Consider the following 13544-nt stretch of genomic DNA (forward strand, 5'->3'; position numbering starts at 1 on the left):
GCAAGACCTTCAGATGGTGTCCCCCTATTCCCTGCAAAAGCTTTTTAATAGGAAACTCAGTGAGAACCTGGGACAGATTGCCTAGGGAGTGTGAAGGCTTTTAAACACAAGGCAGACAGAAACCAGGCAGGAATTGGGGAATTGGCACAGGCAGAAGTGACCTGCCATAGTGCCCATGACAGCTCAGTCATTCCCATGTCACCACCACATCCAAACACATTCAGGCATGGTTGCTTCTTCTTTTTCCCAGCCTTTTTGCCCCTTGTTTATTACAGCAGCTCTGCTACAGGTTTTTCTGTTCAGCACAGCTGTTGGGCAGTAGAAGTTGTTTCCTTTCTTCTTGCAGGAAAAGCCAGTATCCTACCTCCTGGGACTCCAACAGATGAGTTCTGAGATTGTTCTTACACAGATTTTATGTGATTTCAAGAAGAGAAACTTCAAAAGCAGAAGTGAAGAAGACAGACTCTAAAGCAGAACAAGTACCTCCCTTTTGCCTTTTCATGTAACTATGGAACTGAGAAATGTGAAGGCCATCCAGGGAGTTTATACACTTAACAAAAATCAACAGGAACAGTTGGTGAGAAGAGAGATATATTAAAAAATCCACCACTTGCATTACAGATCTTGAGAAAATGGTTAAAAAATTTAAGTATTAAACATTTACATGTTAAAACCAAAGAAAACATTTTAAAAACTTGCCCATATGTATAACACAGATGTGCAAACACCTATTAACAGAGTGCCCAACATTTTATTTTCAAGTAATATGAACCTCACTAACAAATAAATTACTTTAGTTGCTACTCTTCTGGAAATTTGTTTGAATTTAAACACTGTTCTATGGCACAGACAGATACATACCTGGGTATATAACTCCTCCTTAGAGTAAATCCCCTTCCTAGGAAACCTAATGACTATTAAATGCACTTACATGACACTGCTAGTAGAAAAATACAACCAGAAAAGTCTGGTTTTCTAGGAGGCCCAGTAAAGGCAGCCAGTGTGTCTCCCTGCTAGGGCAGTGGCTCGAATGCTGGCCTCTGCCAGTGATGAATGACAACTGCCATCATGTAATCATCTTTTGCCAGCTGAATAAAACTAATGATTGTGGTCCCAGAGCAATCTGTCCTCAATACAGCATTATCATCACAATTAAACCCCACCCCACCAGCCAGGCTCCATGAGGCAAAATGATGGGTGGGCAAATGGATAGAAATATTCCCATTCTGCAGAGGAGCATTCTCATTCTGAACAATGCTGGAATGCCAAAGTTTGACATTTATCTTCTTAGTGAGAAAAGGGGCAGCTATCACTTTTTTCTTTCAGTAGAGGACTATGCTGAAATTTCCAATTTTTATAACTACTTGGTTTAAGCAGGAATTAAACAGCTCTAAAGAGGTTTTAGACCATTTTTTTCTGTGGAACTATTCTGTGTTTGACCCTCTATCATGGATGGTATTGGCCATTAAATCTGTACTATACAAGACACACAAACACTATAATGATCAAAAGACTGTGTGCTGTCAGCCTTTATTACTATTAGACATATCAAGAGGGGGGCTTTTTACTGATGCTGAAGTTCTCTGAACTATTTGTGTAAGATTTTAATAACCACCTTGATTAGGTTTTCAATCCACACTGAAAAATCAACTCTGAGGATCAGCAAACCACTGCCATTAGAACAGCAAACCATATCCCCAGAGCAACACCTCATCAATGTGAAGCCATGGACAAATTTCATCCTGAATGTTTCTGTTCCTGTAGAATGAAGTTAATAATATTCACTACCTTTGAGAAATAACACTGATAAGCCTAAGATGGAAGTAGATTCCCACTGAGGAACATTAAACAGAATTCTTACCCTGTGAGTAAGAGAGTTAATTAAAATAGCAATGTGTTCATGCTTAATTAGTGGAGGTGAGTTCAATCAGAGAGAAGTGAATATGAAAAATAGAAGGGAAGAAATTCTTCGGTGACTTTTTAGAAGGAAGACAAACCCCAAGTATTTTTACTACAACATTATTATTTTAATATCTCTATATCAGCAAAGAATCTATCTACTGAGCTTCCTGAAGACCTCAACACATGTGTTTATTTAAGGTGTCTGAGTGAATGACTTTTTAAATCTTTTTGATAGCAAAAGGTATTTTCCCATTTACTGTAAAAATCAAAACTATTTTTTATTTACAATCAACAATGCAATCATTTAAGACATGTGAGGCAATCCTTTAAGCTCCACTACAATTCCTTAAGCTCTTGTTTAAAACTCCTGGGTGCAAAGAGGAATTCAATTCACCATAAACACTATGTTTAACACTTACAGGTCTGTCAGTCTGTGCTATTTCACCTTGTGTTTAAGGAATTCTGAGAGAGTGTGGAATGCAGCTTCTTGGGATTAAGTAAGCCAACTAACATCTCCCTTCACTAGAAAAGTGGAAAACAAACCACTGTAAGTTCAAACAAAAGTCCTACTGAGTAAGGTGCAGGAACAGTGTTTCATAATGAGCTTAATTAAACTACTGAGCAATCACTTCTCTTGCATGCTTGAAACAAATGAACATTTTTATAAAGTCTAGAGTGTGACGGTTCTATAGACGCTTCCATTTTAAGAAGCTCTTCAGCTCCCTACACACTCAACAGAAAAATAAACAATTTACTATTAAAAGCTTGGAACTATTGAATCTCAAAGCCTATATGACAATACATATGAACACAGAGAGTATTTAAAAAAATATTTTAGTATTATTTTCACATTGTGTAGTTAGTAGTTGTACTAATTCTTCCTAAGAGAAGTTTTGCACTCCCCTGCATCCCAAACCACACTTCCATTGTTCTGCATTCTGCTGAACAAAAGCTCCCAAATTCCTAACTATGCATCAATCCCCAGGATATATAAGAAGGGGACAGAACAAATCCAGACATTTAGACCTTAAAATAGGATTTGAACTGGATTGGTGAAGAAAGCAATGCAAAGTCTATCACTTCATTCTCTTATTTGGAATAGAAAGATGTGATTCCTACTCTAGATACCTGAGGAATATCTGAACTGCATTTAATGGGGCTACTTAAATTATAATGGATGTAGAGCCAACTGCTATTCTGCTACTCCAGCTTGTGGATTTCAAAGTTCAAGAGCATTTAAGGTCATCATAAGAAATCCATCTCTTGATACTCTATCTAGATGTGAAGTCCTTGATTCTGACAATTTCCTCCCTGAAAAAGGAGTGTAATGTGGCTGCAAATATTTAACATATTTAATATACAATCTCTTGGCTTTCAAGAACTACAAGGGCCTTTAAACTAGAGCACAACATTTTCATTGTTTCAGTGTTTCTTCACTGACCTCCAATTAGAAGAGGTAATGGCAGACTGATGTGGTGTTTGTAACAATCACATGCCAAGGGTGTAAGATACTGTATTCCACAGGCAACCTGCCAATGCTGTCACAGTTGTCACTGTGATTTTGTTGATGTCCTCCAGAGCAAGACTGGTACCTCGGTGCCAAAGCACTAGGTGAGATCAGAGCCAAAGCTTTCAATCTCCTTCCTGGGAGCTCTGAAGGAAGTGGCTCAGAGCTTATTGCCCCCCTGCAAGAGAGCAGGTATCTGCCATACTGTGGCAAGCACTAAAACTGTGGTGTTTGTCACATTCCTTCTTCCCACCAATATTTCACAGAATCACAGAATCTGCTCAGTTGGAAGGGACCCACAAGCATCACTGAGTCCAGCTCCTAGCCCTGCAGAGGACCATCCCCAAGAGTCACACCACGCGCCTGAAGTATTGTCCAAAGCTTCTTGAACTCATTTTCTTCCTTACTGCAATACAAAACCTCAAGGAAATAAAAGGAATAAAATAGAAACAAACAACAATAAGCAACTTGTTTTCCCCAAGCATTAATGCTATCCTCCCATCCCATGAGATCAAGGCAGGATTCAAACCCCAAATGCTGAGAGAAGAAAGAAAGTCCAACTCTTCAAAAATCAACCCCTTTTTGGTTGTGATGGATTCTTAGGAGAGGGATGAAAATTATGCCAAAATTACTTATTCCTCTGTAGAAAAGGGGAAAATTATTTGTCTCTGCTCAGAATCAGTTGCAAGTACATGCCTTCAGTTCTCTGGTATGAGAGTACTTTGTCCCAGCAGATAGATTTAAATGATCTTACAACTTACAATGATCTATTAATACAGAAAGTCACACGAGTTCTGGTCAGTGGGGCAGTTCTGGGGCATTTGGGCTGGTGCTGCCTAACACCTTTGTCTGCAAAATGGATTGAGAGCATCCTCAGCAAGTCTGCTGGCACCAAGCTGTCGACATGCTGGAGGGAAGGGATGTTAACTAGAGGGACCATGGCAGGCTTGAGAGGTGGGACTGTGTGGACCTCATGAAGTTCAACAAGGCCAAGTGCAAACTCCTGCACTAGGACTGACACAATCCCGAGCACAAATACAGGCTGGGTGGAAGTGTACAGAGAGCAGCCCTGAGGAGAAATACTTGGGGTGTTGGCAGACCAGACACTCAGAGTGTGCCAGCAAAGTGCACTCACAGCTCAGAAAGCCAACTGTGTCCAGGTTAATCCACAGGAGCATGGCCAGCAGGTCACCCCTCTGGTGAGGCCCCACCTGGAGCACTGCATCCAGCTCTGGGGTGCCCAGCACAGGGACAATGACATGTCAGAGCAGGCCAGAGGGGACACACAAAGATGATCAGAGGGCTGGAGCACCCCTTCTATGAAGACAGCCTGAGAAAGTTAGGGGTGCTCAGGAGAAGGCTCTGGGGTAGCCTCATTGTGGCTTTCCAGTACTTAAGAGGGACCTATAAAAGAACTGCAGAGGAACTTTTTTCAAGGGCATATTGCAACAGAAAGAAGGAAATGGGCTTAAAGTGCAGGAGGGAAAGTGTAGATGAGAAATTATGAACAAATTCTTTACTGTGAGGGTGGTGAGACACTGGAACAGGTTGCCCAGAGAAGATGTGGATACATGATCCTTGGGGCCAGGATGGATGGGAGTCTGAGCAACCTGGTCTAGTGGAAGATGTCTCTGCCCATGGCAGTGGGGTTAGAACTAGATGATCTTTGAAATCCCTTCCAACTCAAACCATGCTTTATGATATATATGTGAATAAGGGGAAAAAAAACAACTATGTTAAGACCATCTCTATAACCACACTGAAAAAACCAAAGATAATTACAGTATCAGCTCTTGCATTGCTTAGCAGGTTGAGCTTACTACAGTTTTCAGAGGACACTGCTTTCCTCAGTTATTTTTATATTAATGAGGGAATCTAATGCTCATGGAATGATACCACCAGCAACAGCAAGATCCAGGAATAGCATGGGCAGGTGCTGTGCACAAGTTTCTCTGCCAGTCAATCTCAAGCCTGACTCATCTCTCAGTGTTGTATTTTCCTGAAGCAAAGATTAATCACTGTGCCAAACTGTATGGTGTAAAGTTCCACTTGGAATGAGAATGACTGTAGACGAATTTTCCCTATCAACGCCTCATAACTTGAAATCAGTACTGCAATGGCTTGGGGATGGGAGTGAAAGTGAGCAAGAAAAGAATAAAATTCTCATGAAAATGACTTTACCTGCAAAAGTAATTTCTGCAAAAGAAAGATGGAAATTCATTCCAGCACAAACAGAAATATATTTTTTAAGACCTGTGCTTCTTGCATCTGTGCTGCAATATCTAAACAGCAGCTGCTTTTTTAATCAAACTAAGTTGGAAAACCAAGTTATGTTATGAATTTCACCTTCTGCAAAAGCTAATCCAAAGTGCATCTGTCAATAGCAACATCTATTTTTGGTTCATCTCAAAGTATTTTAAGTACTGGAGGGTATTCAAAGAATGGTAAAAGGAGCCAATCAACATTTTTATTGCGGCAATTTTAACACTTAAAAGCCTACACATCAGCCTAAAAGTAGGTGTGCTGTGAGCCACACCAGAAGACTGTTTATCCATGATTAAGTGTCACTGTGAGGTGCTAACATGGAGAGGCATGTAAGAACATAGCTGGCAACTTTACAGAGATAAAATACTTTTGTTTAAATAAAATGCTTTTATTTAAAGCAACAGTTGAGTTATTAACACAGTAAATATCTTAGGGCAAGTGCTGTTTTTAAGCTCCTATAAAAGTGTTTTTTCCTTCTGTAAAGCCCATCCCAGGCTATTTCCTGGAAAAGTCTGTCATTGCGATAGATGGAAGTACACAGGGAAGAAAAAACAAATTTAAGAAGTGCTTGGCAGAGGAAGAGTAATTAATACAACTTAATGTGTCATTTAACAAAAGCAGCCAGGATAAATTTTTGATGTGTGGCAAGCATTTTAAACATTGTGACTTTGCCATGAAGGTCACAGAGTCTTTCAAGGTAAGGACATAAATACAAGCTACAGCACAATGAACTAGACTGGACTTGCAGGGTGTCACATGGAGCCAATAACTTACAAACATGCTCCTACCCTGGTGCAAAAGTCAGATGTGGAAACAGCTCTCCCTTCAGTGCAAGCTGGCTAATTTGTTCTTAGTTTGGGCTGGCAAAGGGTAAGATCTTAGCCCTAGGTACAAAAAATGCAGCAGCTCTACCACAAATTTTCTTAGTGTAGTAACTTTATTACTAGTCTACCCTTGCACTTTGCAACATATACCAAACACTGTAGATTGGATTTGAAAGACCAAAAAACAGGTACTGTGGCAATTTTCCAATTGCCATTAATTTCAATTCCAATTGCCATTAATTCATGTTCCATATACACATGACACCTTACATTTCAGTTCAAATCTCGACCCTGTTATATTCAAAGACTTTTAAAGAATAACTCATTACAGTTTCATACATGCTGCACAGCAAAGTTGAGAAGATTGCTGGTATTAGTAGGCATTTCTTCAGGTATATGAGAAAAAAGAAAGAACCTTGGCAGGAGACCTGCCTTTCATTAAGGACATGGATTAGGACAGCCAGCAACATTATCCTTTACTACTTCAAAATTCTGATGGAAATTACAATTATTAAATAGATTATACAGCATTGTTCATTCTTCTTTAATAATCAGGGTTTGCCTACTTTCAGTATATTTCTTGTATTCTTATTTTAGATTTTTTTCACAGTTCCCTGCAATGCTGCCTGTATTTTGAAATGGCTGTGTATTCATTTAGGTTGACAGCCTTTTATACCCTGCTTTGATACCCCTCCATCCCCTTTCCCTCCTCCAAGCAGAAGCACCACCAAGGCTCTAAGTGGGACCACACAAATGGAAACAAAGGCTGGAGTCCATCTGACCTGTGCAGCACTGACAGGCTCAGTCACTACAAACTTGAGCAGGCAGTCCCAGCCCTGGCCTTGGCAAACAGCTTTTTCCACAGCTCAGCTGAGATTTCTCCATGGATCTGAATGAAACATACCAAAACTAATTTCCAAGAGGTTGCCATACTGAGATAATTTCTTGGTATAAGGCAAAACTGGATGACTGGTGAGCCAAGAGTGCTCTTCATAAGCACTGATCCCAGTGTAACTACACAGGTCACAGCTCCCTAGGGCTGGAACTGAGCAGAAGCCACGTAAGGAGAAAACCAGAAGCAGTGATACCGACTTCCATCACATTACAGCCTAGCAGTGAATCTCTGCCAGTGCTTTACAAAGTGAAGGTTTCCAAGGGCATAGCAACAGCATGCTTCCTCCTTGAAATGATTTGTATTACTGTTCTACTTTACCTTAATTTAGCATGCAACTGATTTAAGTGTAAAACGAGATTTTATTTTTGCAGACATTTATTATATAAAATTTGATTTACTACAAGAATACATTATTTCTAATTTACCTCTTCCATACCCTTTTTAATTACATGGGTATTTGTGTTTCATTATTATCTTTCTGGGTTTGATGGCAGCATTACAATTGTACCAAGTTCTTTCCTAAAGGGAATGCAGTTTTCTTTTTCTGATCCAGTTCACTCTGCCCTAAAGTTATCCTGAGGAAGATCCTTAATGAATTTGAGTGAAGCAGCAAAAATGCATTCTCTGTGAGAACATTTCCAGCAAATTGTTCTCTACCACACTCTTATTTCTGTCTGGAGATGTAGAGACAAACAGATGGGGCTGTTTACAACCACCTCATGTACACACACTACTGCCTTTACGCTTTTAGAGAATGTGCCTTGGCATATGTCGGAGGCAAAATTAAAAACAAGATATTAAAAGAAGTATCTAATCTATTTTCAAAGACTCCAAGTCATGCTGTCACATGGCTTTATGTTGCTTACCTTCTACACAATTTCACCTTTTTGCAGGCAAAGGTTATTCAAGTTCCACTTTTGGCACTAGATTTTGTTACACCTTTGTCTATAGAAAGAAAAAGCCCTTATCCCATTCTTACTCTTAGCCAGAAGATGGAAACATCCTACATATAAAAAAATGAATCCACCCTCCAATATTTATTCTATATATTGCAGGTCTAAATATGCTAAGCATCACAATATAATGACTGTTTTTCTAGACCCCTAATGATTTCAGTTGAGTCACTATCCCTGGATGTTTTTAAAAGACAAACAGATGGGCACTTAGTGACACATTTAGTGATGGACTTGGCAATAATAGATTTATGGTTGGATTTGCTCTTAAAAGGTCTTTTTCAACCTAAATAATTCTACAATTTCAACGAATTTCCATGAACTCTACAAGTTCCATAACTGTCTTAAAAGTCCTGATCTGGGCATAGTACTTTATCAGCACCTTACCAAAGCTGTGTTTAGTGAAAAGATCATTTACTACTTAAAATGTATATTATTTCAGTAACAATAATTGTTATGAGGTCAAAGCTGTTGTCTATGAAGAACCTTGTATTTTCCTGAACCTGTTCCATATAATCTGTAGCTTACACTGTTTTCCACTGAAATAATTTCTCTTACCTTTATAAACCTTAAATTTAGCTAATTCTTATATACCTTCATTATGTGTAATAGGCACCTCCAAAGGAGTCTCCATGCTACCATACTGAGATACTTGTATTGAATACAATAGTATTTCAATTCAAAACCAAAGCATAGTTCTAAAGCAAACCTCCTCACAACAGCTAAGTCCAGCTGTCTTGAGCTCTTGCATAGGTGATTAGAGCAAGACAGCAGGGTTCATGTTTATTACCTGAATTGTCTGGTAAACTGAAGGATCAAATCCTTTAACAGTTACTTCTCGGAAAACTCGTGGCTCCAGTTCCTCTTTGGTCAGATCACAGTGATATATAATACCTAAAATAAAGAATACAATGCAAGCTTGTCAGCTTAGTATACATCAATCATTAAAAAGATGCCAGTTTAGGCACTGTGATGGAGTCATGAATGGGAAAAGTAACTCAGCAAGGTGAAAATCAGTAGTTTTGGACACATTTTTTCATTTATTACACAATTTAACACTTACATATATGCATTTCATCTAGGGAGGGTGCAAAGGCTTTCTGTGCAGAAATAGTAATTCTCACCACTCACACAAAGCCAGGGGGGCTTAAGCAAAATAGGGGAAAAAACCATTCACATCAAGTTAGAAAGGACTTATTAAGAACAATAATGTTAGAAGAAAGAGATGTAAAGTCAAATTTAAACCACTCACTTTTACATCCACCAGACTGAGAATAAATGTATCAAGAATTTCACTCAGGTCAACAATTTTCTCCTTATGGTAAAATATTTGAAATTAAAATTCAAATGGCCCAGATAACAGAAAGAGCTAAACATCCACTTGAAATTGTGGCAGACAGGCACAGGTTACCTATGGAACTGAACAAAATCTGGTCTTGAGTAGCTTTTCTTACAACTTGATCCTGTAAGTTTGAAGACAACTTCACTTGAGTTGTATATATGATTTCCAAAGGATTGTGTCCATGAGAAAACTTATGTCTATAAATAGTAAAGAACTTCTAGGTTGCAGCAGAGGCCAAATCATAGGGAATGCAGTATCTAGACACTACACAGATGTGCAATTAACCAAGAATAATTTAAACGATAAAACATATTTCCTGTCATTCAACCCTCATAACATTTGAGTATGTGTCATACAACGTGACTATCATGTTTGCATCCTCATACTGGTTAACATACTAAAAAATCCTAATATTCATGCCTGTACTACAGATACATGTGATACATAAACTAACTTGAGTGTTAATTATTCTTTCTTCTTTATAACAAGCTGGTCGCTGCAAAATTTGGAACATATATGAGGGAAAAGAACAGCCAAAGGTATGGCAGTAAGCATTCTACTGGGATCCTCAATGTAATAAAGTTAACCAAGGTGGACAGGACTTGATTGAAATCCTGATGTATTCTGTGCATTATAGTGTGTGTGATACATTCAGGAAACAGAAGTAATTACTACAGAGGTTATAACTATGAAATTCAGACAGACTAAAGCATGAAATAATGAGACAACTTATCTGATACCAGGGAATTGCCTCTTTAAGTTAGTTTTATAGACTGGAAAATCAGGAAGATAGAGATTGGTAAACAAATGCAGATGTAAACAAACATTTCTAGCAATTGATAAAGCTTTTTTCCATAACAGTGAATTAACAGGGGACTAAAAGTAGAACTACCATAGTCTGCTGGGATTTTTTTTTTTATTTATCACAAAATGATTAGCAAGCCTAATCAAGTTGACAGGTCCAAATCAGCATTAAGGCAGCATTTCCCTTAAAGATCAGGATCCAGAAAATCATATGGAAGTTCAGTGTAAAGCTCTCCAGTCAGCAACAGCAGAGCAGCTGTTTGACACACAGGCAGCTGCCCAAGCTGGGCAATGTACTGGCAAACACTACACACAGAGCAGGCACAATTCCCACGTCTTAGCAAACCACATGATGAGGAATAAGCACAGTCACAGACTGCATTCCAGAGCAAATCAACCTTATGTTACACTAGCATGCAATTCAACCCCTGCTACTGCATCTCTTGTTCTGCTTTATTTTTAGTGTCACAGCAGTTAATATAAAAAAACATTGTAATATTTTTAACTGTTTTGCTGGGTACTAAATAAATGTAAAATGCCAGTGGTCACCGAAGCATCATACCAGAGTGGACAGCAGGGATAGCCATATTTTTCAGGGAATAACAGAAATTATTTTATGGTGTCAGCATATATGGGTTTAGAACTCCTTTACTCATTATTTCATATGTATGGTTATTATTACTTTTGTTGCTGGTATTAAACACGAGTATGTTAATTTGCTTCTCATTAGAAGAAAAAAAATAGTCCAACCTAATACAGGTGCAAATTATATTGATAGTAAAGTAGGAATATTTATGTTAACCAGGGATCAGCCCCATATCTTTTGTATGATTATTCCACTGATGAGGTGAACAGAGGTTGCACACAAACTAAAATAAACCTACCTAAAAATTACCTCTCTGATCTGCTTTTCTCATTCTTTCCTTATCCTCATACAGCCTACCCACATTTCTTACCTCCCCTTTTTCTTCCAGATTCCAGGTCACTCTGCCCCAGTTAACAGAGCAATGCCATAGTGAATTCTTTGTAGATGCTAAGGAAATCAATGAAAAGGAGAAAAATAACCTAAGCAACCAGCAGGCAGTGAGAGAAACTATTGCTGGCCAGCTGGAAAGCCTAAAGGCTAAAACAGGTCTGGGCTCTTCCCCTACACATTTTTAGCAGCTGCAGAGACTCTGTTGGATCAACTGAGATGAATGGGGCAGGCCTGTAAAACTGGCAACTTCTGGCCCACAGTGTGGGCAAGTCAAGCTGGACAAAGTTAGAGATAAACCACCAAGCTGGACGGACAAAGTTAGAGATAAATGCAAGAGTGTCCTCAAGCTACTCGCCAGCTCCAGTGGCTGCAACAATCTGAATGTTGTTTAAAAGAGGAACTGAAAATAGATAATATTTCTGTTTATGTAAACAGTAAGACAATAGGCAATTCATACGCTTCTTATCTGTTAAAATCAAAACATAATTTTGATAATTTGACATAATCCTTTCTAGCAAAACCAGCAAACATCTGAAGTATTTTACAGCCATTTTGCAATGTAGTGTTGCTGTGCTCTAACTGAAACAAGCAAAAACACAGGTCAGATGCTATAAGCACATTATTTATCCCTTTTTGATACAAAACCTTGGAAGGAGATAAAGATGCCGAAACTGATCTGCCCCTTCATATTTGAATCCTGTGTTGTATTAGGCATTGATTGTTTGGGCCATAAAGAAAGAAAAAAAAAAAAGAGTGAACAGTAAATACATTTTCTTGTAATGTACTAGATTGACAATTGTCAAAACTCCCTTCCTATGCAAAATCCAAGAATATTTACTGTTTTGCCACACTTGTATTATGTAATGCTTTGGACAGCTCCAGCTTTGCAGGACTATACAAAGATGATTCCTACAGCAATCCAACAACACCAACAGCTGTAAGGACAGACAGCAAGGATGCTCAAATAAGGATCATAAAACTATCAGAGAGCAATTTCTGTGACTTTTATTAATGTTCTCTAAAATTGTGATTAAAAATCACATTAAACACATTAACAATTATCTTTTACTGAGGTTTTCACCTTCTGTCTTGCTGTATGAAGCAAGAACTGTGAGAATAATACAATTTTATCTCCAGTACAAGTCAGTCTTTAGTCTTAATGAAGGTTTCTCAAATACTAGCAGTCACATTATTTAGGCTTGATGGATCAAAGACTGATGCATTTTTATGTGCACAATCACTGCTAATATGGGTGAAAACTACAAAAACTGAAAAAGGCACTGTTCTCGGGAAAAGGAACAATAACATGAGACAAAACAAACCTTACCTGGAGATAAAAAGGAAGTAAACTGGTAGAATATTTCAGTGTCCTTCTTCTGGCCACTATATCCCACAATACTACCAACTTCTAGGGGAAAAGTCTTGAGATGAGCACCAGTGGCTAGGTCATGAAGCTGCAGGATATTCTTCACATCATGCAGGTAGCACAACACCAGGTAATTGGACCTCACACAAGCAACCCATTCTGCACAGCATGGAAAAGAAAAACAAAGCCACAGAAAATACAATTTAAAAAAGTAAGAAAGAAAACAATCAGACATATTCTGATCCTATGCATTTAGCATACCTAAATGCATGCAGCAAAATTTTTGACACACACTGCCTTTAACTTTTAAATCTTTGTAAATGAACCCAAAGTAAAGTATGACATTCTCTGGAAATGCATTAACCATGCTGCTTAAAGTTAATTTATGCAGACACAGGAATAAAGAATTGCTTAATCAATATGCTTATGCATTTAGGATATTTATAGATCAATCCTGCTCTTAAATATCACAGATTTCAATGCATAACCCAAGCAAAACATTTATATTTGCCAGCAATACTTATGGAAAGTAATGAAAATCAAAACAATCAATATGATTTGTACTCAAACTAAACTCATAAGGAAAAAAGACATGATCCTGTATTGCACATTTTGGTATAGAACCTAGATGTTACCACTTCTCTTGGTTCTAGTGCTGAAGTAATCAGGAGACTATTCTTGCAAGCAAGTCCCACTGGGTGTAAGAAAAG

General features: G+C 38.3%; 1 protein-coding gene across 1 annotated transcript in view; it reads right to left on the reverse strand.

Annotated features, from left to right (window-relative positions):
- Positions 1-13544, reverse strand: part of PREP (prolyl endopeptidase) — an 85576-nt gene that overhangs the window by 25903 nt on the left and 46129 nt on the right. The window contains exons 9-10 of the mRNA XM_059468626.1: positions 12796-12993; positions 9137-9240 (exon numbers count right to left, since the gene is read on the reverse strand). Of these exons, the coding sequence (XP_059324609.1) occupies positions 9137-9240; positions 12796-12993 (302 nt within the window). The remainder of the gene's footprint in view (positions 1-9136; positions 9241-12795; positions 12994-13544) is intronic.

This window comes from Ammospiza nelsoni, chromosome 3 (assembly GCF_027579445.1).
Source record: "Ammospiza nelsoni isolate bAmmNel1 chromosome 3, bAmmNel1.pri, whole genome shotgun sequence".
Lineage (NCBI taxonomy): Eukaryota > Metazoa > Chordata > Aves > Passeriformes > Passerellidae > Ammospiza > Ammospiza nelsoni.